The 26278-nt window shown below is 41.6% G+C and overlaps 5 protein-coding genes and 1 non-coding gene across 9 annotated transcripts; 5 read left to right on the forward strand and 1 right to left on the reverse strand.

The window, feature by feature from the left end:
- Positions 1-1042: 1042 nt before the first annotated feature.
- On the forward strand, positions 1043-6972 carry LOC134077990 (CUB and zona pellucida-like domain-containing protein 1). The gene is made up of 4 exons (XM_062533621.1): positions 1043-1095; positions 1498-1597; positions 1688-1988; positions 6968-6972. Exons 2-4 carry the CDS (start codon positions 1562-1564, stop codon positions 6970-6972), a joined length of 342 nt encoding a protein of 113 aa, XP_062389605.1. The 5' UTR covers positions 1043-1095; positions 1498-1561.
- A 655-nt stretch (positions 6973-7627) lies between these two features.
- LOC134078274 (interferon-induced GTP-binding protein Mx-like) lies at positions 7628-13580 on the forward strand. Of its 3 annotated transcripts, none has more exons than XM_062534079.1 (12): positions 7628-7696; positions 8021-8241; positions 8595-8735; positions 9259-9413; positions 9572-9710; positions 9908-10106; positions 10209-10287; positions 10846-10968; positions 11046-11187; positions 11324-11482; positions 12583-12896; positions 13017-13580. In XM_062534079.1, the coding sequence occupies exons 2-12, from the start codon at positions 8022-8024 to the stop codon at positions 13248-13250; spliced, it is 1905 nt and encodes a 634-aa protein (XP_062390063.1). In that variant the 5' UTR covers positions 7628-7696; position 8021; the 3' UTR covers positions 13251-13580. The 3 variants fall into 3 exon arrangements, with proteins under 3 accessions (XP_062390063.1, XP_062390062.1, XP_062390064.1); XM_062534078.1 differs by having other exon boundaries at positions 7644-7696; positions 7970-8241; XM_062534080.1 differs by having other exon boundaries at positions 7644-7696; positions 7970-8241; positions 13080-13580.
- Positions 13581-15055: 1475 nt separating this feature from the next.
- On the forward strand, positions 15056-15137 carry trnas-cga (transfer RNA serine (anticodon CGA)). The gene has a single exon. It is a non-coding gene; the product is annotated as a tRNA-Ser (tRNA).
- A 595-nt stretch (positions 15138-15732) lies between these two features.
- On the forward strand, positions 15733-19330 carry nabp1a (nucleic acid binding protein 1a). 2 transcript variants are annotated; one of them, XM_062534084.1, is made up of 6 exons: positions 15733-16959; positions 17231-17369; positions 17558-17629; positions 18002-18086; positions 18271-18316; positions 18514-19330. In XM_062534084.1, the coding sequence occupies exons 1-6, from the start codon at positions 16866-16868 to the stop codon at positions 18717-18719; spliced, it is 642 nt and encodes a 213-aa protein (XP_062390068.1). In that variant the 5' UTR covers positions 15733-16865; the 3' UTR covers positions 18720-19330. The 2 variants fall into 2 exon arrangements, with proteins under 2 accessions (XP_062390068.1, XP_062390067.1); XM_062534083.1 differs by having other exon boundaries at positions 15852-16959; positions 18271-18334.
- A 575-nt stretch (positions 19331-19905) lies between these two features.
- On the reverse strand, positions 19906-22742 carry ftcdnl1 (formiminotransferase cyclodeaminase N-terminal like 1). Its single transcript, XM_062534082.1, has 6 exons — positions 22625-22742; positions 22235-22347; positions 22035-22130; positions 21707-21862; positions 21302-21490; positions 19906-20901 (listed from the first exon to the last, which is right to left on the reverse strand). Exons 2-6 carry the CDS (start codon positions 22344-22346, stop codon positions 20456-20458), a joined length of 999 nt encoding a protein of 332 aa, XP_062390066.1. The 5' UTR covers position 22347; positions 22625-22742; the 3' UTR covers positions 19906-20455.
- A 167-nt stretch (positions 22743-22909) lies between these two features.
- On the forward strand, positions 22910-26190 carry c4h2orf69 (chromosome 4 C2orf69 homolog). The gene is made up of 2 exons (XM_062534081.1): positions 22910-23483; positions 24214-26190. The coding sequence occupies exons 1-2, from the start codon at positions 23184-23186 to the stop codon at positions 24919-24921; spliced, it is 1008 nt and encodes a 335-aa protein (XP_062390065.1). The 5' UTR covers positions 22910-23183; the 3' UTR covers positions 24922-26190.
- The last annotated feature ends 88 nt before the right edge of the window (positions 26191-26278 follow it).

The following is a 26278-nucleotide window of genomic DNA, read 5'->3' on the forward strand; positions in this document are numbered from 1 at the left end:
TCTCTAACAGAAATGGAGGTAACCTGCACAGAAACCACTATGCAAATTGTGCTGATACAGTCTAAGCTGAAAGAACGTCTGCTGAGAATTGGCGATTCCAACTGCACTCTGTTGTCAAACGGGACTCACCTGTTAGCCAACGTGTCCCTCGATGACTGCGGTACAGAAATGGAGGTGAGACTTCACACCCTCAAGCCATATTAGAGGCCCGCTCGGATTGTTAGAATTCCAAGATGATGCTTAAATGCAAATAAGCACACCATATAAATCAAGATAGAATTAGAAGAAAGTTTAGATTAGATGTTTAGCTCAGGTATTTTTGCTAAAGCAACTTATTTAGTCAACAAAATACACTAAACTACATTGGATACCTTTAAGCTTTAACTGAACATTCTACAGAAGAAATAAGATAACAAGATCAGTCTAGAGCAGCTAATAGCTGCCAGGCCTTGTTTGGGAGGGTCTCAGATTAATGACCATTCTTTTCTTGTTGTTTACAATGATAGGCCTAAAGGGGCTATGTGATTAGGAATTGATAGGAAGAGCCAAATTCAAAATGCTTCAAATTTCTGGGGGGTTTTATTACATTATTAACATTTCTCCAGTTCTGTTATTTTGTGCTGGTTCTTATCATTTCATCTGCCACTGTGGATTCTTTGCCTCTAATATTTTGCTCCCCATATCTGTTTTTAAGGATGATGGAGAATATATCATCTTTTCCAATGATGTGGTGTCATTCAATGATACCACTTCTCTCGTAGTCAGGCAACCTTTGGTGGATATTGCATTTGCTTGCAAGTATCCCAAATGGAATAATGTGACTATTGAATTCAATGGTCACAGGCCACCGGTCAATTTCACGCAGAAAGGCTTTGGTGAATTCACATTGCAGTTTGAATTCTTCAAGTCAAAGGCATACAGTCAAGTAGAGGATCCAACCACCTACCCTCTGGAGTTCACCCTGGGAGAGATGATGTACATGCAGATCGAGTCCATCTCTTCTATTCCCAACACCGATTTGGTGGCAGTCGATTGTAACGCTGCTCCTTCTGTTGTTCCTGCCGATCAACGCAAATATCAGATTCTTAAAGACGGGTAAGACCAGCTGTGATCTGAAGGTTTATGAGGAATCATGCAGGTGCAAGATCTACTAAGAGTTACAGTAACAAGGTCTGACATCCACAAATTAGATTCGTTTTGCATCAAATATAAATTACTTACAAAATGATAAATTATATGAAGTAAAATGACTCATTCATACTGAAAAAAAAATGACATTGCTTGAAAGTTGACATAAATGTTTAAGTGATAACCCTTAAGCCATGTTTCACCAAACCACATTTGAATAGGGTCTGGGCACTCTCCATTGCAGACTGTTTTCAGTCGTTGCATGCCAATGGGTGTGTCGGTTAATTCTGAAACCATTGGTTTCTAAACTATATTTTCTGATCTGAACTGAAAGCAACAGCTGGCTACCATTATGCTGCTATTTTACAGATGTAAAGAGGATGAAACTGTGGAGATCTATACCAATGGCAATCACTCAAAGGTCCAATTTGCAATGAAGGCTTTCAAGTTTATTGGCATCCACGATCAGGTACTGATCATAGCTCATTGTGATGTAAATGTACGGTCAGTTATTGTCCTCTCTTGGTTCTCGTGATTAAGCCATGTCCTCTGTGTGCAGGTGTTCATCACCTGCTCCACCGTCCTCTGTAAGGCCGGCATACAGGACAGCAGGTGCTCTCAAGGCTGTGTTGAATCACGTGCCAAGAGGGAAGCTCCCAAACTGACTGATGATGATGAGGATGCTTATCTTGCCCCCACTGAGGAGCACGAGAGCGAGTATTCTTTCCAACCTGTTAGCCAGATTTCCTTCTTCACTGAGCTCAACAGGCGCAAGAGGGACGCCCCCTTCGAGACCTCACGTCACTTCATCTCCCAGGGTCCTTTGCGTCTTAGGACCCAGCGAAGCGTGCCCACCCAAGGTAATGTAGTCAGAGATCACTTGACCAGTGATACGAAGGGTAGCAATGAGTTAATTAGAAATCCTTATCTGGATAATAACACATGATAATGTAAAACAAAACCTCAGTATCAGTGTCAGCATGATTTTTGGCTCAGTTGGACAGAATGACAGCTGTCCTTTGTGCAACATGATTTGTACTATTTGTATGATAAAGTACAGTACAAAATGAGTTGTGAGGCTGGCGAAGGATGTGCTCACAGCTGTGACTCGACCTGAGAGGCAGGACGCCAGAGGCAGAGTGCAGCAGATACAATCACAAAGTGTCTAATCAGAAATCAATCAATTGTTCTACTAGAACTACTGTAACTGTGAACGATCATGGCTACATTAATCATCTCAGAGAAGTGGTGTTCCCTGTGGAGGTTGTCATTTTATGATAGACCGTTATTAGCAGCTCAGCTTTGTTTGTTTACATCGAATTTCACTTTTTAAGTTTTAAGTGCTGAAAATGTTTTAACTCTTGTTAAGTTTACCCATTTAAATTCAAATCCTCTGATGAGTCAGTCCTCTGAAAACGTTCCTCTTTCTGTTGTACAGAGGCCCAACATTTGGACCCAAACCTAGAGATAATCCTTGGAGCTTGCCTGGTCGCTGTTGCCCTGGTTTGTGGAGTGATCATCTACAGTGCAAGGACGTTAAAGGCTTCATATCAAAGGATGGTTTAAAAAGGTCAAAATGTGTTTCTGTTTATAAATTGCTACCACTTGTTACACAGCTTGTATCTGGTTGATTTGCAAGGAATGCCAGTTTAAGTCATGACTAAGGTGCCCTCTAATTCTCAGTGGCTTTGCCTTATACCTCTTATCTCAACTGTAAGTCTCACTACGACAAATTAAAGAATGTAGTTTTCTTCTCAATGTTATGACCTTAAATTATTCTGAATTGGGTTGGATTTTAGAGCATTATCTTGGTGTCAGGTATTATAATATATTATGATATGATATTCACAATAATTTACAGTAGATAGCAGTAGCCTGTATGAATATTTGATTGGAAGTTTAGAACAGAACATTGGGTAAAGAATGTGTATGCTAAATTGTCATTAAATAAATTACCTTTACATTTTAATGGTGAAATAAAAAAAAATTGGAAATTTGAACTTCCTTGTATTTCCTACATTTTTTTTGGTGGAAAAACATTGAGTTATATGGGGTTGCACTAGGCACAGGTAATTGCTGAGTTGCCCAGAAAAAGGACCAAAGCAGGGATTTACTAAGATTTATGCATAGGTTTGGTCTTTTTTCAGATTTTTTTTTGCAGAGGGTCACCTGTCAGTCACTGGGTGATTTGACACGGAATGATCCTGCTGCCATTCATCAGCTCGAACCAGTTTGGCCATTCTTCTTTGACATCTGGCATCAACATTTTAGAACCGCCGCACACTATGCCGTTCAGCTGCAGGAGCAACAGCTGTTTTTTTTTCATACCGACAGTACCTTGACTAAATGGAGATCTACCGGTATAACACTCACTAGCCTGGGTGTTCCCATCCTGCCTTGCGCAGTGATTTCATTCTGTCTGGAAACTACCGCCCTAATTTCTGCCTGAGATAGGGGACCAATCACAGAGCAGGGAGGAAAGCAAGACAATGATGAGCTATGCACAGACGCATTTGATAGACATCCGTGGCGTCCAATGAACGCATCTGGGCATTTTTTTCAAATGAACGTCTGGTTGCCAGACCATGTCTCATTTGAGAAGTGGTAGGCGCTAGCCAGGCTAAACACTCACTACTAGATTTCCCCTTTAATCCTCAACAACTGCTCAGTACCAACAACAAGGCTATAGGCCTAGCCTACTGTATAACACATTAATAATTAATGCAACAATGACACCCTCTGGTAATTTTCCATGGAGTTATACCGGTATAGAGAGAGCTTTTGATTGAAGTAGGCCTAAGTGAAGTTTTTTGAATAGGGAAATACAGCAAGGAAACATCTTTTCACCCAGAGGTTCCAGGCTCCCAGGGGAGCGGAGCAGGGTGGTAGTAGCCTATAAGTACAAGTATACTGTATATCCTTTTTCGATCCCGTGAGGGAAATTCATTCTCTGCATTTAACCCAATTAGTGGTGAAGGGTACATGGCGGGTCAACCAAGCGCTTGGAGAAACCGTGTAGGCACAGACTCTTGGTCAGACTAAAGTCTCGCAGAGCCTTTCAAGTCGATGGCAATCAGGCTATCGGTGCGGGGTTCATCCTCATCACTTGTTGCGCTGCTGGGTATATTAAATGAAACTGAGCATACCCGTCTTGGTGGACGAGTGTGTCGTTGCCACGAATACACTTGTGGTGAAGGGTATGTGATGATGTGGGGCTATCTTAATTCCGAAGGCCAAGGGGAGTTTATCAGGGGGCATAGTGTCCTAGATCCATGAAATAACAAGCATTTGAAAAATAATTTAAAAGAAAATCTGCCTGCCTCTATGGGAAATTTAACACAGGGTTAGGCATTCTCCAATAGGCCTACTTATGACCCCTGTATTTTAAGGAAAACATTTATTTATTTATGATACATTACTCATTCACAAAGAAAATTGATGTCCTTAAAGGTTGGATATTTCCTCATTTTTTCATTTATGGCATTAAGATCAATTTCCAAAAGATTACTTTATTTAGTCAACTTTATAGGATGTTCCAATATGGAGGGGAATGTAGGCTATACCGTAGATAGATAGATAGATAGATAGAGAGATAGATAGCCTATTATTTGAAATTATATCTTTAAATGTAAATGTGTCCCTTGTCCCTTCTATTGTTTCTCTTATTCTCTTATTAATGCACGATTATTTCCTGTAAACTCGTCGTCTGTAAATGAGGGAAACCAAACCTCAATTCCCTACGAGTAGCCTAAATACATTTTTGAACTGAACTGAACTGGCATACCAGTTTTCTGTTCGTTGGCTGTCAACAAGCACCTTTGGTTGTTCCAAAATGTAAGCCTACCGTGCACGACTAATGTCCGGCTCTTGGTCATCTTGGGGTGAGTAGCTTGTACCAAAGCCATTGGCTTGTACTTGCTTGGGGTCGGCAACCCGTAGCTCCGCATGCGGCTCTAGTACACCCCTGGTGGCTTCCTGGAGCGTCTTCAAACATTTATGGAAATTAATGGAAGATATATTTTTGTTTTAATATGGTTACTGTAGGTTTAGGAGGACAAATATTCTTAACGTGTCTAATGCTGTAAAAATGTACATAATAAATATTACATTTCAACATTTGTCAACGGAGATTTGATAGTCTGCGACACATTTCACGGCGGCGCCGTGCCAGGCAGATGGTTGTAAATGGTTGTAAATGTTATGGTTGTAAATAAACCGGCGGGTGTGTCACCATGGACCATGGATCCCAAAGGGAAAAAGAGAAAGATAGATAGCCGATGAGAACAAAGGATTTAAGGCAGAATTGACCGAGTCATTTGCTTTCATTGCCAAAGCGGAAGGATTGCCTGTACGTTTGCTTTAATGAGAACAACAAAAAGAGTAGGCCTAATTTGGAAAGACATTTTCAGGGAAGGCAAGCTACTTTTGCAGCTGATCCAGTTGTACTGAGAGAAAAGGTGCGATTGTTCTGGAGAAATGTTTGTTGCAACCCGAGAGAAATAAAGCGTGGAAAACCGTTCACGGATGGTGATTACATGAAGTTGAACAAGCACCAAATATCATACAGCGGAGTAGTCACGTGGTGTGATCATTCTCTGTTTTATCTACCGTTCTGGGATGCGCTACAGGGGAAAAACATTTTATCATGCTCATCAGGGGCGTCACTAGGTGTACCCAAAGCCATCGATATCTCAAAGTTGCGACACTACCGTTGACTCCCGTGAACAAACAATGCCGGCACTTCCGGGAACTATTCCATTGAGAATGAATGAATAGCCTATAATACGACTTTTCTACATGACTTATAGTCGTGTGCATAATAATGCATTTTCATTGAGTAATGTATATGTATGTGGAATGCAGTTTATAGTAATTTTCATCGAGTATTCACCGTAAATATTAATGCGATCGCTGCTGTCAATCCCGTAGTAGCAGGGACCGAGGGAACTACTGAGTCTACCCACTAACCACGTGACCGCTCTAATCTGGCTTTAACATGGAAGTCAACGGCTGTCGCAACTTTGATATATCGATGGCTTTGGGTGTACCATAGATCCGGGGCTGTAGCCCGATTTTTTTTTTTTTTTTTTTTTTTTTCCCCTTCTTACGGGGGTCCGGGGGTTTTTCCCCCGGGAAATTTTGAAAATTGGGCCGTTAAAGATGCCGTTTCAACGTAGTTTGAGAAGGAAAGGAAGGAAATTCGTTGGGGTTCTCCTCATCATATTTTAATAACAAATAAAGCTAATTTCCCTCAAGGCTAGCCTATAGGCTACTGGTAGTTCTAACAGAGACCTCGCACCCAAACATTTTTTTCTGCCCGTGACATGATGAATGAATGAATCATTTCCAGGTGCCACTCTAATCGCTGTAAATGGATTAATGCAACACAACTCCTCGTCCAATTTTCAGTTTGCATGGAAATCATTGGTATAATTGCCTAGGAGATCTACGTGCGGCCAGCCTGACTCTTCCACTCGTTTGTGATAACTAGCAGTGTTTACTACTGTTGTTGTAGGCTAGGCCTACTACGTGTTTACTGTTGACTACTGTAGCCTACTAGTAGACTTAATGGAACAAGTTCATGGAAAACAAATGCTTGTGCAGAACGTTTCGTCAATCTATCCTACAGAGCCGTTAGGTAACGTCGGTGAGTAAATTTATCTCTTTGTTATCCAAATGAACGGTCTTAAAGTTAGCGAGTTACACAGTCAGCCCGACAGAGGGGGGAAGCATGCCATGGAACACTGATGTCGCATTTGCAACAATTTATTCCGACTCCATGGAACGTCAGCGAACAGAGTAACAATATTGCAGTTGTGCCTGTGTTTCTGGCTCTCAGGCTAAGTTGTGACTGCTAAGAAATAGACTAGAAATCTAGACGCCACTAGCGGCAATCACGTGAGGCTAGGGGCTGCTGACCGTGGCATTCAATTTGAACCTTATAAAAAAAACTCTGTGGCGATTTTCATCATTTTGTAAGGCACGGAGATCCGGGGCAATCCCCAATACATCCGGGGCTCTAGCCCCGAATGCCCAGGTCTAACGACGCCTCTGATGCTCATTATGTATTTGTAGCCTAGTCATTTTGATAGTAGACTAATATAACTAGCCTAACTACACTTGCACTATAACTACACTATAACTACACTTGCAGCCTGTGTTGCCTTCATATAAGGCTTATAGAAGGCTTTTTAATTTTTGCGTCTCCGGACAGATTTTTTTTTTTTTTTTTGGTCCTATATGGCTCTCTAAACATTTTGGGTTGCCGATCCCTGCAGTGCGCCTATAGTAGGCTATTTCGTAACGGTTCCACGTCAAATTAATCTGTCCTCTATGCAGTGTGGTGCAAAACAGCCGAGGGATTCAACACATTGCTTAAAGAATCATTAAAGGAGGAAAAGTAATTTCACTGACGTTTCACAGACTATTCAACTTCACATGTATGTCCTCCAGAGGGCGTCATCCATTCCGGGAGGAGTGACATTCATTTCTTCAAAATCGAAACTTGTCACACATTTCAGTGCGAGAGTGCTGTGTATGTGGCCAGCTAGGACAGAAGAAGAGAAAGGTGGGCATTTAAATGTATTTTCAGCGTTTACAGGCTACTGGTTTCATTCTGTTTCATTGTGTTATTTTATGTGTGATGATATGCTACATGACAATGATTTACATGTATTTATTTGCATTTTTTCCATTTTGTAGGCCTAGATCAAATAATGTTTAAGTTTTAAATTTCACTGGAATTAAACATAACTGAACTGGGTATAACAACAGGGTTAGCTATTCAGTGTTTGGCTGGTATGAAGCTATTCAATTTCAATTTGTTGACTCATCACATCAGGAGAAATATTCTTGAAGTATTTTGAAGAAAACCGACCATCTTTAAAAACAGAATGTCTAAGAAGAATTCTACCATGCTTGAAGAAATCAGCCATCTTTCCCAGCATTATGAAGAAAAAGTGCGACCCTGCATTGACTTGGTGGATTCCCTGAGGTCCTTGGGAGTGGAGCAGGACCTGGCTCTACCCGCCATTGCGGTCATAGGAGACCAGAGCTCAGGAAAGAGCTCTGTGCTTGAAGCTCTCTCAGGAGTGGCATTGCCAAGGGGCACTGGTAGGCTAACAATGCCATAATGCTACTTGCTGAGACAATTGCATGCATTGTAATCTTACCCGTTTTTCAATTTGTGCAGTAGAACATTACAGGTTTTGAAGTTGTACGTAGCCTACTATATCTTTTATAGTAAATAAGCCACTTTGGGCCCAGTTGGACCCACAAACAGAAATATCGGCACATGACTTAACAGGATATGATGCTGTGTGTGCAGTGTCTTCTCAAGTTGTGCTTTCTATTTCGACTACTTGACTATGAATGTGAAGATGTGTAACAGTGTGTCCTAGTATGTATATTTACAAGTAGCCCACACCTACAGTTCACATGCGTTGTTGTTCACTATTCATGATCAGGCATTGTTACACGCTGCCCGTTGGTACTGAAGCTGAAGAGAGTTAAAAATGGTGCTCGCTGGTATGGAATGCTTTCATACCAGAACCATATCAAAGTGGAGCTGAAAAACCAGGCTGAAGTGGGGGACGCCGTTAAAAAAGGTCTGTGTAATCATTTACTGTAGTAATCGATATCACATGATCCATGTGTCTGTAACTGATCACTTTGTGGGTTGGTGAACCGGTTGTTTGGGTAGGGCAAGGGCCCTACGTCCATTTGACAATAGACGTACTGTAAATAGAACTTCCTGATAAATTCTCTACAGTAGAAGTGATGCTGTAGAGCTATATCTGCTGCATCACTGTGTGTGTGTGTGTGTGTGTGTGTGTGTGTGTGTGCACGTGTTTGGGAGTGGGAATGGTGAGAGGGTTTGGTGGGCTGATGGATCCAAATCTTCTGAATGCATTCTGCCATCCAGAACATCATGACGTCTTATTGAACTACAACTATCCTAAGACAATATGAGTTTCTTTTCTTATAGCACAGAATGCTCATCATGGCACACTTTTTTTATTGAACTACAACAGTCCCAGGACATTATCCCTCCATGGTCTCTAGCCATGGCCATAACTGTACATGAGATTAAAGTTAGTTTCATTTTCTGATGAGTTTCTTTTCTTATAGCTCAGAATGCTCTTGCTGGAGAAGGAAAAGACATCAGTCATGAGATGATTAACCTGGAGATCCATTCCACCAGTGTACCTGATCTGACTCTTATTGATCTGCCTGGCATTGCTAGAGTTGCCACAGGTAACCAGTCCCAGGACATTGAAGAACAGGTAAAAAGATTAATTAACTCATGGCTGAACAGTAGGGATGAAGAAGAAAACAACATTCATACATTTATACAACTAAACATAACAATCAAATAATGTTATGTATACAAATAATGACTACATTTTGTTATATAATGCACTGCACAACACCTGTGTTACAGATTAAAAAACTGATAGAAAAGTTCATTAAGAAGCAAGAGACGATCAATTTGGTTGTGGTACCTGCAAATGTTGACATTGCTACCACAGAGGCCCTGAAGATGGCTAAAACAGTGGATCCTCATGGGGAGAGGACTCTAGGTAATGCAGTTATTCATTGTTTCAGTGTTTTTAATTCATATAAAAAGAGGGATTGTGACTGGTCATTTGTTGTTCATCGTTCCTTTGCTGTGCCTTCCTGAACATGTTGTGATTGTGAAAAATTTATCAGTGACTTCTCCCTATCTCTTGTTCATGGTCTAAGATCAAAGTGCACACTCATATTGTCACCCCTTCAGGGATCCTAACAAAACCTGACTTGGTGGACAAAGGGGCGGAGGAGAGTGTTGTCAATACTGTCAACAATCTTGTCATCCCACTCAAGAAAGGCTACATGGTGGTGAAGTGTAGAGGCCAGAGGGATATCAATGATAACATGTCTCTGGCCAAAGCACTGGACAAGGAGAAGAAGTTCTTTGAAAACCACACCCACCTCCGGTAAAGTCAAGCTGCAGCACCACCAAACTTGAATGACTATAACGAACAAATCCATATAACCACCAATCCCTTCCCATGTCTCAACTTTTTTCTTACCCATAGCTCTTGTCTGGATGAAGGGAAAGCCACTATTCCTCACCTTTCAGAACGACTAACCAATGAACTGGTGTCTCACATCAAAGTGAGTACGATGTCGAGGAAGGGTGCATTTTGGGGATGTATGTAATAAAAGTATGAAAACGCTGAATATTACACGGCATGACTCCACGTATTGCTCTTAACTCAGTTTATACCAGACTACACACCAGCTGGGATGACGTCTATAAATAACTTATTTTGTAGGATTACAACCATACCCATACTAAGTGATTTAAATCAAACTACACTTAAAGAATAGATTTGAGTTAGAGAATGTGGGCATATAGTCTCTTGCTCAATGGTGTTTTTTGCCCCCAACGGCACCTTCCAGGCAGCACAGCCTAAAAGGCACTACCTTTACCCTATTTCTAACTTAACCCCCTCAACCCTCATCCTACCCCTAAACTGAGGGGAGTAGTGCCTTGAAGGCAGCGCTGCCTGGAAGGCACCATTGAGGGCATATAATACCAAAGACCATAGTCTCTTTGACGTGTAACTAGACTTACAATGCAGTAGAATTACCTTGTGCAGCCTTGCTTCATTGTATAGTATGCTGGTTTGTGGTATAACAAATATTGTGTGTTTTTCTACATTGCATCAGAGATCCCTTCCCCAATTGGAGAAACAGATTAAAGATAAACTGGAGAAGGCTGTTACAGAGCTGAGGAGGCTGGGAGATGGAGTCCCTCAAGATGAGGCTGAAAGGGCCAACTTCCTCATTGAGGTAAAATGAACAATATTCGAAAGCCTACAGTTGTTTGAGTGCATTGGTTTTGAACACTCTGATTTTGTATGTTACAGAAAATTAACAGCTTCAACCAGGTTCTCACAGACATGGTTAGGGCAGAGGAGGAGGTTGGAGACTCCCAGACAAGAGTTTTTACAAACATTCGGAAAATGTTCAAAAAATGGAAGACAGATCTTGACAGTAAAGCCACCGAATGTAAGCTCTTGCCATACCTTTGGCTTGTTGGTCGACTGTACCAATTTTTTTGTAATATGGTGGACATCTGGGAAATGGGAGTATAACTATGGGAAAACAAGCATGTGACATTTTCCAAACACTTGTCTGTTTTTAGTAGAGGAGTATTTACGTGATGAGGTAGAGGATTACAACGTAGCTCACAGAGGCAAAGAGCTACCTGGCTTTGTTAACTACAGGACATTTGAAACCATTGTCAGAAGACATGTGGAGGACTTAGAGGAACCGGCGATGAATCTCCTGCAAGCTACCACAGGTGAAAAAGAAATATGAAATGAACTTCACAGAGTCTGTTTCTCTGTGTCATCCTTGTCAGGTCAGGATGGTTCAATGTTACCTTAGAAGCCTGATAACTCGATAACTGACTCCTGTTCACTGCTTTTACTCTGACCATAGGTGGCAACTCTCCGCTGCTTTCAAAATGGGCAGAGTATGACATGTGCCAATATGTCTGATATTATTCTTACAACTATCGTCAGATATCTGCCTGATGCTAATATTAATCAATCTATTCAATTCAATTCTATGTTGTTCTGTGTTCATGTCCACGTGTGAGTATTACTTCGACATCACATCGGCACAGCCACCTATTCCTTGAAGGGAGCTAAAAATGAATAATCATCTATTTGGAGGAATCAAGATTTCATGCTTGCAAAGCCAAACGGTTCAATGGCTGGTCCAACTTAATCATATTAGTATCAAAGAAAGGTATAGCGTACAAAGACAGCGTAAATAAATAACTGACTTTGTCTGCAGAAATTGAACAAAGTCAACCCACAACCACATTAAAAGGAAGGAAAAGTTGATGTCAGTTGAAGATGTCAACTGAGAGATGATACAGAGCATCAGATCTACTCCACTGAAAAAAACACTGAAAAGAATTTTGGGCACAGACTTGAACAGATTTAAAAACATGGATAATGTTAAAAAGCTGAAGGGCCATTCCATGGCATAGTGCCTCCAACTCAACCCCCTCACATGTTCTTTATTCATTGATATTGTGTGCATCTATATTTCAAAGGAAGATGTGCAGTTTTGAGTATTTCTATCATAAATTCTCATCTATGTTAACGCAAAACCCTCGTATGCATATGCAGAGGTGCCATACATACACTGTATTTTTAAGGTTGACATAGCAAAGAAACACCTCTGTATCTGCCAGCACCTCAAGCCCATGGTTTTGGTATTTAAAAAGTCAGATCGGTGCATTTCTGGAGAGATTTGTGAATTGAATTGAATTTCAACACATTGGATCAGCTTGTTGCTCTAAAACACAAAAATTGAGCTAGATTACTTTCATGACAGGTCTGTTTCAAACTTCAACTTTACTCTTCCTCTCTTGTTATCTTAAAATAGATATCATCGCCACTGCTGTGAATCAAACCACCAGCACCTTTTTTGAAGCTTATCCCAGTCTGATGAGAGCCGCTAAGGATCCACTGGAGGACCTCAGAGAACAGGAGTTTGAAAGGGCAGAGGAGAGACTGAAGTCACAGTTTAAGATGGAGAGAATCATTTATTCCCAAGATGGCCTCTACAGCCGCCATTTAGATGCTGTCAAAGCGAGACAGCAATCTACTGAATCTACTAATCTCCCTGCCCTGCATGCTGTCCAGCCTGTCAATGCAGACATTCGTGAGATGGCTCAACATCTAACCGCCTACTACATGGTACGTTGCTGGCTTCCTCATCTTCTTTTTGTTCAGAACATTTACATACTTGTGGAGTATATTTACGTACTTTGCCTGGTCTGTTTATGCTTAAATTTTACATCTGGAATGGTCCCTCAGATCACCTCCGATAGACTGGCCAATCAGGTGCCCCTGATTGTGCTGTACCACATGTTGGAGCAGTACACTGTTAATGTGAAGGCTGCCATGTCAGGCATGATCAGACACAAAGATGCAGACAGTTTTGTCCAGGAGAAGGGAGACATCGCCCGGAAGAGGACGTATCTGTCAGGGCGAATTGAGAGATTGAAGAAGGCCCGTCAAGTTCTGGCCAAGTCTGTGCCTGATATATAGATGTCAAAGGTGTTTAGAACGTATGAGTCTTTTCCTAGTTCTATCAGAATACCTGTTTGTTTGTTTGTTTGTTTGTTTGTTTGTTTGTTTGTTTGTTAGTTAGTTTGTTTAGTTTTTAAATCTCTGTTACACTCAGCATTCATTGCAATTGTTAATTTTATGTTTTCACTGTAGTGACCCAAGTCTGTTGTGAAATGCAGTTGCTGAATTTATTGTCTTACTGTTTATTATCTCTGTTACTTCTGCCATGTTATATCAGAACATAATTTAAGAGAAATTGTCTTGAAAGGAAAACATTTATTAGCAATAAAATGATTCAGTAAACCAGCATTATCAAAAATGTTGCCATCTTGTGAGTCTACCCTGAGTGGCTGTACAGCGTGCTAGTGGAGTTCCTAAACCCCCCTTAACTCTAAAACCAGTGTTACCACAGAGGGTTAAAGCATGTATGTTTGTGCTGGATTTTACAACGGCATTGAATGTGATTCAGACAATCATAATCAAGGACCGGAACTATCCATTTTAGACATTCCTTTTATGTCCCAGTACCGCAGTCTGATAGCCCGGTTGACACCAGACTGCATTTCAAATTTGTAAACAGGTTCTCCAGAAGTGCAACCCTATTTTGTGACTCCTCCTTCCACTTAGGTTGTTGGCTGGAGTGAGAGCTTGTGAAGTCAGTGCGCACACACAGCGATTTGTTTCTTAACCCTTTTTAAAAGGACTCTTTTTTGCTAATCCCTGATATAGATATAATCAAGGATTATACAGGATCCAAGGGCCCCTCTGCCCACCTCAGAAAATTTAAAAAATCAGCAATGAGGCCAGAAGAACACATTCCCTAAATTATGACTTCTGACGTGTTTTTTTTTTTAAAGAAATGGACAGATTGAGATAAGACTAACCACCAATCTTGCTGTGAAAGAATGAGCATGTCACGCTAGATGCGAAATATTTCCAAAGTCCAACTTGGCTTTTGCCCAGGGCCTCTAAGATGCTAACCACCCTGAACACATGTCACATACTGTATGTGATAGCCTACTGTAATTGGCAGTATTCTTTTTTTTTTCTTTCTTTTTCAATTACAGCAAGGTAGCCTACGCGTCCATGCCGCGGGGTAAAAGACAGGCCTTTTTAAACTGAAATCAATAACTGAGTTGTAGCCTACATTTTGATTAAACTTTTCCAGTCTATTTGTTGTTTTTTATATAAATCACGGATCATTCATAGCAAAATAAGGGAAAAACATTCGCTGCGTTAGTTCAGCAATCCAGTGTCTCCATCTTGTGGCCTGTCAAATAACGATCGGCTTGGCTCGGTGACACTTGCACGGATTGGAAAGGAAACAGACTAGTAATATGCTAGCGTAGGCCTACATGTTTTCTACATTTTCACTCCAACGGTAAGTGCTGGGCCATCATTAATCAGATGAATTGTCACAATTTAAGTTTGTTATACCATAGCGTTTATGCATATTTTACAGCGGGCTTAGGGGAAAGTTTAAAAACTTTGACCTTGAGCATGCAAAACCTAAACCTGTGTTATTTCGTGTAGGGGTTAGCTTAGGCCTACGTTAACGTTAGCTTACAAAAATATGGTAGCGTTAATTGTTAAGAGAACCAGATACACCGCTGTAATTCTGTTTCTTATCGTTTCCTTGATAGAGAACTTGCTTGCTTGTAAATAAGAGTTGAGAATATTTTTCTGACCTTCTTTGACTTTTTTCGACCGTGTGTCTGTTATTTAAAATGTAACTATACAGGCATGTCTTTGTTTTTTTCTGACGTCATCGCGAAAATCACATAGTCACGGTGGCCGAGAGGTTAAGGCGTTGGACTCGAAATCCAATGGGGTTTCCCCGCACAGGTTCGAATCCTGTTCGTGACGGTTTTTTGGTCATCTGTATTGACCAAGTACACGGCACTGAATCAAGACACTCGGGAGAAATGAGACGTGGTGCGAAATGAACAGCCCCACTCTACTAGCCCAGTAGAGTTGAAATGTAATGTTGCTCTTCTGTATGTCCATATTACATGATCAAGTGGAAGTTGCTGGAGAAGTCTGCCACTTCGTCATGACAATAGGCAGAATGAAGCATTCAATCCAAGCTGTGTGCAATTCACCTTAATAATGACTCAGTGATTTAAAGTGTCATAGAGTTGGTGGACTAACTGGTCTACAATTACCAGTCTGAATTATGCCCTGCGTTTTACACACATTAAAAGGACATTAGTTTCAACAGTAAAATACTTCCACTTACAGCACTTTTCAGGAGACTATGGTAATGGTTTTGTGAAAAAGATCATATATCACGTTTTTTTCCATGTAGACACATTCTTCTTCCTATCCAATGGAGTGCTGATGTTATTGTAATTTGATCACTGTGAATACCATAAGGTGCATTCTCAGAATCGACCCTGCATGTTTTATAACATCGTCTCACTAATGTATAGATTATTAACGTACGAAATATATAAAGTGTAAAACACTGTTATATTCGTGTGGTATCTGAAATTACACGCGTGAACTCTCTTTTCAATTCAAAGATGTTCCCGTATAACCCCCTCAAGTGAGAGGAAATGGACTAGTCTGTTCCGTTTAAAAAAGGAAGCACAAACTCTGCGTTGGCGTTGTTCGGGGCATTGGTACAGGGGAAGGAGTTTGTAACAGTTTAAGATTTCGAGATAATAGAAATATGCAAAACATCTTGTTGAGACGCCTCACATGTCGAGGGATTTATTAGAAAATATCGATTTTATTCGAAAGGAGTAACAATTGGCAAACCACAAACGCCCTATACATTTGAGGCGTATAATGACAAAACTTATATCCGTCACAAAGACGTATTCGGATTTCTAACCGTGTTCGTCGTTTTATTTAATACAGCGGCTTTTAATGTGTTACATTTCCACTGATCATTCTAGCAGCGAGAACTCAAATACGATCTTTGTGGAGCAACTTTAACGTTAGTCTTTCTAATTGCCCACACAAGCTTTCTAGTATTTGCAGACTAGGGGCTCCCCAACCTAAATCAGAGCTAGTTAGCTAGCAGCTAACTGCTAAGAAGCAACGTAGGATACAAAAGTGTCGGCCGGAAAATACTGGCTAACTCGAGATAGCAAGTTCGCCAGATTAGCAATACCAGAGAGGTTACCCGTATAGTTTCAAACCACTCACTACCAGAGCAAAATCATTTAACATTATATTCGGATTAATTATAACCTTAGGTGCGACATGCCTCCGAGTATAGAGAAGGGGCTTGCGATGGCAAGCAAGGTTAAAGTAGTTAGTTAGCGTTAATAACTGTACAAGGTAGCGAAAGTACAAACGTTGCCGGTGTAACGTTAGTCGATTTCCCCTTGATTTGCAGTAGATAGGGTAGCCTAGAAATACTTCCAAATTGGTCCACTTCATCCACGACGACACGGGCAGCATTCTGCACAACAGTAAATCAATTAATTTGGTTCAGTCTGGGGAAACAATAATAGTTTATTAAATTGCTTCAAATACTTTGGTCGCCGACTCGTGCTAGCCAGTTTGCTATTGAATGCTGCTTTGTGTCTCAAAGTCGGCCATACAGACGGCTAGCAACGTTAGCTTTTTCCTAATTGGAAAATGTCGACTGTATCTAACGAAGGTGTGTTACTGATAAAAGATGTTAAGCCTGGATCGAAAAATTTAAACATCGTCTTTATTGTTTTGGAGATAGGTAAGTTAATCACGACTCTAGCGTGTCCCTCATGACAAATTTACACGTTTCTTTTTTCTTAAAGGGGCAGTACCACCTTTTAATGGTTCTTCTTTTTATGGCTTCTAACTAGCATTATTTCGGGTTCCACCCAGTAGGCTATTCAGATATTCTGGATGCATTGTTAGTATTTCATCGGTAATAGTTAGTGTTTTTGTTCAATGTTAAGGTTACTGTTGAAATTATAACCTGTGGCTAGGTTGAACTGATGTGTGTCACTTTGATTTATTAGGACGGGTCACCAAGACAAAAGATGGACACGAAGTGCGCTCTTGCAAGGTGGCAGACAAGAGTGGCAGCATTGCCATTTCTGTGTGGGATGAATTAGGCAGCCTTATTCAACCCGGAGACATAATTCGCCTTACACGAGGGTTAGTGTCTTGCCAATTTTATTTATTTATTTTTTCAACCATTTAAGTGTATCTTATGTTTCTTGGCCTTAGAGCCACAGATAATTTTTTACTCATATTTGGTCATTCGTGAGGAAGTTAAGGCTGCTTCCTGAGACAGTAACTGAACTAACTTGATTATATATATATATATATATATTTGCGTTCAGCTATGCCTCGATTTGGAAGGGGTGCTTAACCCTATACACTGGAAGAGGTGGAGATCTACAGAAGATTGGAGAGTAAGTGGCTGCTAACGTGCACACGTTTTTTGATCACCATTAGAGGAATCCATTTCACTCGTATGGCTTGTTTTGATTGTAAAATATTGTAGCCTGGACAGATCTACATAACTATAACCGGGTCTAGTGGGTCTCTTGCATCAGACAAGTTTGCCCAGTCGCATTAAGGAAGACTCTACTGATCTGAGGATCTATGTTTATTGTGGGCCTTGTTAATAGGGATGTTTAGGATTTGTGTCGCTACTAGTTATGACTTTCCAAGGCTATGTTGAGACTGATGTGTGTGCAGGGAAGTCACTGCCTAAAGACTAATGGTCTATGCTCTGCTCTTTTCCTCCATAAACCTGGTTCCTATGAATCCTTGATGTGCAGGTTTTGCATGGTATATTCAGAGGTGCCTAACTTCAGTGAGCCAAATCCAGAGCTGCTAGCCCAAACAAATATGCAAAATAAGACGGTATGTAGCACGTTTGAAAACGTATTTGATAATTTTACGGCAATCTGTGTGTAGTTCATATCAGAATCTCTAAATATCCTCACATTAAAATGTACTGTACATAAATGTCAGGAGGCAAAGGCAAAACTACCTTTCCTCTTCTGCATGCCCCGTCAGTAACAATGAGGTCACGGTTTCTTAACAGGGTAAAGGGGAGCAGAGGGGGAATTCTCCACCTAACCAGAATTCAGGTACACATGCACAAACAGGTGAGTATGGTCAAGAAGCAGTGTTCACTTCTGAGCAATTTGTAAATACACTTTTGGGCATTTGATTCAATTGGAAGTTGTTTGAGTATGTGGAGAGTTTCATGTGAACAGTTGTGGAAATATCCAACCATGTAAGTTTGTTGTATTCATTTTGCACCGTGATGCACCTTGTTCCCCAGGAAACGGTTCAATGCAGACCTACTCCAGTAACAATGCTGCTGTGTCTGGACCTCGTGATCCTGCTTTTGGTGGCCCGGGCCGAGCCAACGGCCGTCCACCTGGCAACGGGCCTCCACCAGTGACCACAGGTGGTCCCCCTGCTCCTCCCAAGCCCTCTGTGACCATTAGCAATGGCAGGGACCCCCGACGAGCTTCGAAAAGATGAGGAGGAACCGCAGAAAATATCTTGACACACACACACACACACTCCCCCTGCCCCACTTGTCTTGCTGTCAGGCTCAACCCAGATCTGAGCCTCTCAGAACACATCACATTACTGCCATTTTGAAAAGATTAGTCCATCTTGTCCTCCGTTGTCTTGTGCCATACAGTTTTCACTAGATTTGCCACATTCCAACTTTTCATCTGATGAAGCACTGCACTGAGAAGGCCAAATCATGGATTGACTTGTTCATATAAGTTGCCTGTTCCTGGAATTTTTAACAGTTAACTAACCACACACCCCTCACAAAGTGTTTTGACCAATTCAGTGCCAGTTTTATGCCCGCCAATGTTTGCCCTTTCCCTTAAAGTGTTGAATGAGACTATACACCCTACTTGAACACTTGATGCACTTTCTTAAGTTATAGAGGAGGCATTACTGACTTGTGATAAAGCAATGTTTTGCCAATGTTGAGACAAGGTCATCAAAAGTGTCCCTCTTTGGCCAAAGGACACATTTTAAAAGTAGGAGTGACTGTGTGAAAGAGGTGATAGTTTGGTTTTTAACATGTAGGCTTATTTAAGTAGAATAAAGACTTGTTCAGAAAGACTGAAGTGTTGTGGAGAAGAATAACTCCATGGTGGTGGTGTGTGTACATTTTCTTCCATGATAGAAAACCTTTCACTGAATTTCTTTCATCACTCAGCAGCATATGTATTGATATCATTCACACATGCTCCTAGCATAAAGTGCCACAGTTACTGTAATTATTGTGGCACATACCTCAGTCAATAACACTTATGTGGTATCACCTGTAGCCAGCATTAGGTACAGTGAGACAATGGCATACTGTGTAATAGAAACAGAACATCTTATGACCAATTTCCTCAGTTAAAAAGTTTGCATATATGCACTGATCATTCCATGCCCTTGATGTCAAGTTGCAAAGACTTTACTCTTCCCATTCCAGGAAGCAGCCAATGCAAATAGAGAGGTCAAATAAGCCTGGAGTGATTGCACAATACCATGTCACAAGCACTGCCTCACACAACACAGCATTCCCTCTCAACTTTAGGCTGACAAACTTTTAAAAAGGATTTGGAAAAATCATAATAAAATGTATTGAATTAACTGCGTGTTCATTACTACAAAATCAAAAATGACAACATATCTTTTCAAGAACACAATGTTCAAGAACAAGTATTGTTAGGAATTGCACTATCAGGGCATTAACACCAGACAAACGATATTTAGGATAACACTTAAACTTGAACCAAATCCAGCACTGTTCATGTGACAGGACTAGAGTCTGCACTGTCGCTCTCAAACAGTCAGAGCAAATGCATGTGCATGTTACAATGCTCATGCATGTTACATTTCAACATCAGTGCCAGGACACCCTTTCTTACATATTAACATAGTATTGCCATGCTTTCCTGGCTTTAATGAAGCCAATGTTTAAGTGCAACATGATCCAGATAATGGAATTTAATTCACAGTAATGACAGTTCATACCCTATTTCAATATTTGGAAGTAAGATAAAATAATACTCATCAAATAGGATCGTGATCATTTCACTGCAGTTGTAAACAATGATTATTGTCCATTAAAACAATTACAATATTGTCCTTTGTTTTAGCCTCATCCACTTGATAAGCAATTATATTTTGGTCATTACAATAAGCCAAGCCTAAACACTACAGTTTGGCCTTGCAGAGATGGAGAGCCCTATTACTCATCACATGTGCAGTTTTCTCTGTTCCTTCCAGAATTCACCAATGCCGAGAGACAAAGCCCGTTCTGCCAGGCCACGGCACTCACGTGGAGTGAAGCCCACCAGGGCCGTCCCCTTTGTGGCCACGCCATCACGCCCTGCCAACTCTGCCACCCGCGCCGTGATGAGCGAGGCGGGCGCGTGGCAATACAGCTGCCCATCAATGCTGAAAGAGGGCCAGGGATCTCCTACAGCCACCCCGGACAAGGAGGCGGGAGGTGCGCCCTCGACACTCTCCACATTACAAGCGATCTCTGTGTCCCCGTCGTGGGGCAGGGCCAGGACCTGCACGCCCGGGATCCCGCCGGGGCTGGACTCTCGGAGAGCGGAGGCCACACGGCGGCCCACTGCCAGGTCCTGAGTGCCAATGGTCACGTTGCAGTTCATCACATAGGGGCTCACCCCAACACCTGCAACAGGGAACCCCAAAGGTCATGAAGGTGTTTTCATAGTTTGATAATTGAGTTTCTCGGCCTAATTTTGTGGCTCTTTGGGTTGGCATCCAGTCTCCAGGCAGGCCTTATTGGACTGTGAAGAAGAGCCTTTTCTGATCCTGCCAAGTATAACGTATGGCACATTTGCAAATGGCACAATTTTGTATTATTGTTATATTCTGTGTCATGTTGTGTGATGTTAAATAGGCTCGGCTGTTAACTGGCCACTGTTGGCCAGTCCTTCCGGAACTACAACATGGAGAAAGAATATGTTTTACTGCAGATCCCTAATAAGATCCCTTTCTCACAACAGCAAGACCATTACTTTAACTCTCTAATTCACTGAGGGATTAAAGTAAACCCATGATGTGCTAACCTGTGAGGCCATATCGTTTTTGAGGTGATGGTCCCATGTCTGGCTGGATGATTGACATGTCTGGATCCTTCTTAAACCAGCCCATCTCTTTCCTCCGTTGGGCCAGACTCCGCCTCTGGGGCATGTCAGCATAGCCAAAGAAAAATGCACTAGTCCCAACCACTCGCTGGGTCAGTTCAGAGGCCAGGACTTCACACAGAAATAATAATAATAAAAAAAGTCATACATGATTAAACCAGTGATATTAATTGGAAAATCGTAATTTGTGTACACACTGACTGTGCAGTGAAGCACTGTGCTGTCAATCACTGTCAATGACGTGAATTGCACGATGTATCCCATGCCATTCAAGTCAGTGGCCGAATTAGCCAACACATGATACAGTATAGTCTAATGTACACTCACTCTTGGCCTCTTTGACACAGTCTTCCAAGCCCACCTCCTCTCCAAGGGGATACAGTGGCACTAGATCAACTGCACCCATGCATGGATGAGCTCCAGAGTGGGCATGCATATCGATGAGGCCACACGCCTGCTCACATGCAGACAACACAGCCTCCCCTTAGGATGCACACTTTCCATTAGTGCACTGAAGAAATGACTAATAATATTCATAAGTGGGAGTTACCCTAGTCTATCATCATCTGACATTCTTAAAAAAATGTTGTTACACGACAAAATACACATATTCCACGTGCCAGTATTACACATTTTTTACATTGGCTTCACTCACTGATGTGGTCAACGCTTGCAACAATAGTGATGACTGAACGGTTGTAGTCCAAGTCATTGAAGATGTTAAGTACAGTGGTGCCCACACGCCAACCTCCTGTTTATAAACAAAAGATTAATAAACATAGAAGTACAGTACATATACAGTACATACAACAGTGCAGTACATACACAGTTAGCTCTTCAGCATGTGTATCTCACCTCTATTGTTTGTGATAGCTGCCTGGGCTACCTTTAAAACCAGGTCTTTTCTGCGAGCCTCAGACACATTCAGCAGACAGGCAACCAGACGTTTTCCCAATGTGGAAGCCATCCTGTAAGCAGGTGGTCATTAAGTTACCAAACACTGCATCAACATTTATATCATGCTTTACGTTAGAAAGTGTGCTCCAAATTAGGTGTTTGCCAATGTTTAGGCATGCGATGCTTTTCTCAAGAAGACGAAATATCACTGCTGTAAAAAGCGAATAGCATTTTGAGTCCAAAGACTAGGGCGAAGATCAACAAGGCTATTCGCCCCTCGAGGAAAAGTAACAACTTCTAGCACAAGCATGCCACATGACAATGGTGTTGACTGACACAGCTACTTACTTGCGTTTTTTAATTATCCGCTGATCTTAAGTGAAGCCACGTGTGTGTTTCTGCAGCTTACAAAAAAAGGTAGTCAACATGTTCGGTTGTCAGGTCTGGGGGGGGGGGGGGGGGGCGTCAACTTTTTAAAACTATTTGCTCTGCCGATATATACAACACTGCCAATGTGAAGTTTTGGTTTGTGGCCATTCCCTTGTACTACAGATCAGCGCACATGCGCACTGGTTTGACAAGTCGCTGAATTCTGAGTTTGCGCATTTGCACCAGAAGGTAGACAGCGCCACTTTGTGGTAAAAAGGAAATCTAGAAAATGGAGGGATGACCATTTTCTTCATACTAAATATGCATTGTGTGTGTAGTAATTGTTTGTGGAAATATCGGATATCAGAGAATAGTACAACTTCTCATACAATTAACAATATTTGAGACGATATTGCTGCAAGGAACAATAGCGATACACGTAATGCATTGCATTACGGAGATTGTGCATGTCGTCAAACGTCGAAGAGCTTGAAGTGTACAGGTAACGTAACGTTAATCTTGTTGTTGCCGAGTGCTCATGTTTAGCATCCGTACAGTTAAACGCGGGCTAACACTAATCGCAGTAGCAAAGGCTATGAGCGCTGCGGCAGGATCGTCGGAGCCTCCTGGACTCTGTCTGCCAGGGAACACCGTCGGCGTACGCCCTGAAAGTCCGCCTCGGCTGCTGAGACTGGCCGCTGTCCCGGGATATGAGCAGGACCGGGTGAATGATCTGTTACTGCATAGCCCCTCGGTTGGATCTGTGCATCGGCGTGACAGCTCCGAGATGGCCGAGAGTGGCAATGCCCATGTTGTCTTTTTCCCCGGGGATATTCAGGTCAGACTCAGCAGCTAAATCTTAATACTAGCCTATTGCTAACATATCTGATATCACAAGTGCAGTCGCGCAACCTGCACTGAATGTTAACAGCATCTAATGTTTATTTGCATATTATAATTTACCCATCTGCTGCACTGCTAATTCGTATCTAAATTAAGCATTGCATTTAATGCTATGCCTATTGCTTTGAGATGAAAATGATAGGCTATGTGCAGTTAAGTGAAGTTAGCCTCTAACAAACTTGGAAGTATCATCTTTCTGATACCAGCTGGACCTGTTGGTGGACTACTAGAATGCGTAACACTTGCTAACACGGGCTAAGATGCTGTTTCTGGGCTCTACAACTACTTAAAGACGGACGGTACTTAAAAATGTGGAAAACGTAACTCATCCGTTTGCAGTTCTTAGCTACGTCACACGAATGAGGTTTGCTGGAACTGATACGTTAGCTTGCTAACTGATTGGCTAAAATTAAATGTTGAATGGTGTCCAATTCGCAAGTCACTGACCTAAATATATTTTTTATAATGTTACGTAACATGTTAGCGGAGTTGTTTTGTTTGCTACTTGTGTAGTGCATTGTGTCATTCATGCTAGCTATTTTTGTGTGTTAGGCCCCAAGTGACCTGTGGCAAAATGTACTCTGTCCCTGTATTATTGCATGGGACATATTTTGCCTTATTTCCACCTGTAGTGATAACATCCCCATATTTTCTGGCTTTCACAGAATTTTCAACAGGAAATGGCCCTGCACCCAGACGCTGCCCCATGGCAGAACTGGAGCCTTGAGAGGGTAGCCCTGATCTTGGGCCGCCGCTTCCCGGGCCACCATATCTGGATAATCCGAGCATCACGACTGTATCTCCACAAGTTCAGCAGCTACCAGAATTTTGTGGAAAGCAACTTATTTGGGGCGCCCGAGCATTCCTCTGACTATGGAGCTCTGCGCCATCTGAGAGCCTTACTTGCCCATGGAGTGGAACGTGCCAACCTTCCAGACCTTCTGCCTCCTCTGGGTAGTTCCATGTCTCTTCCACCCGGCTTCTCTCTCACTATTGTGGGCTTCAGTAAGGGCTGTGTAGTGCTCAACCAGATGGTTTATGAACTGCCAGCAGCAAAGACAGACCCAGAGCTTGCACCCTTTTTGGAATGTGTGACGGATATGTACTGGTTGGATGGGGGTCACCCAGGTGGCAGTGAAACTTGGGTCACGGACAAAAGGGCACTGGCAGAGCTGGCAAGGAGCGGAGTGGCCCTTCATGCCCACGTCACACCCTATGAGGTGCAAGATCCGATGCGGGCCTGGGTAGGCCATGAGCACAAGCGGTTTACACACACACTTGAGGAGCTTGGCGCACAGCTTTCTCAGAAGTTGCACTTTGAGGATGAGCCAGCATCTATTGACAACCACTTCCGTATCATCCAGGAATTCTGAGGCCTGGGCAGTCACTGATTGAAACTGTAGATCCTGGGTGAAATGTCTGACAGTGAGTCATTGCCCTTCTTGATGCGCAGCCAGATTGAAGTTTGACAGTCAGATTTTTAATCTGAATGTGAAGCTAGGTGCAGCCCCTAGTCTCATTGCTTAGAGTATTTGATTGCTCAGGAGGGTTGGCCTCAACTAACTGCTCCTCGCTGAATGCAAACTGTCCAAGATGCTCATTGGGAGGACTAGTAACAAGCTTGTGTTTGCAGCAAATGGAAGAAATTACCTCATTCCGTCAAATATAAGGGCTTCATAATTTGCACAAAGGTATGGAAAAATAAGAGTAATGATTTCTGACTTATGATCCCTGGGAAGTTCTTGTATATTTAAGAGCAAAGTGTATATTATTTTCCCTGTAGTCTGATTTGTGATCTTTCCAAGTTGATGACATTCATGAATGTAAATGGTCATTTCTCAAGTCCGCACAGCAACATAATGCTAGAAAATGTATTTGGAGTGACTAAAGTCTTAATGTAAATGTACAATATGTACATTAATATGGTTATGTGATGAGAATTATTCTCATTATTATAAGAGTGGCACTTAAGAGGGTTATCTAACCCTTAAGCTGATAATGCACAATACAACTTTTTTTTAACAATGCTGGCAACCTCATAGAAAGTTCCATGCATTCTGATTGACTGATGACAATTTGCCTACTGATGACTGGAGAAGAACTCCTGAAAGAAAAAAAAATTATGCTCAACATCAACAGGAATGTCCCCAAACAACAAAACTCAGGATCACTGCCCAGCAACATTGCTAAAAATGTACCTTGTGTTTCATCAGCTTTACATATAATTGCATTGTAATGGCAAATCTTCAATTCCAATTTAAAAGTTCTGTTGAGGAAAATTGATCTATTGCTCCCTCCTAATGTCTACATGTTTAGTTATTACTAATGAACCATTCATGAAAGCAAGCAAGTTATTTACCGTCTTCTGGCATGTAATTTATTACCAGTTACCTCTGCTTCCTGCATGGTTCTTCATGGTTGTTCATCATGTTTGTTTTGAAGTAGACTCTCTTGATTATTAAAGTTACCAACTTAAAAGCTAACTGCACTAGATATTTAACACATTATAACTGTGTGAATGACTCCAATTACCTCTGAAAACCTGTAAAATAGCCTGTATTGAATGTACCAAGCGCTTCAGGTCCATTCCATGTTTTTCCTTTATGCTTTCTTATTCAATAAAGAATGTAATTCAGAACGCTACTGCACCACAAGTGTGAGATTTTCTATTGTAAATAAATGTAAATAAATGTGAACTAATCCTTTAAATATATAGGTAGGACCATGCAC

This window comes from Sardina pilchardus, chromosome 4 (assembly GCF_963854185.1).
Source record: "Sardina pilchardus chromosome 4, fSarPil1.1, whole genome shotgun sequence".
Classification (NCBI taxonomy): Eukaryota; Metazoa; Chordata; class Actinopteri; order Clupeiformes; family Clupeidae; genus Sardina; species Sardina pilchardus.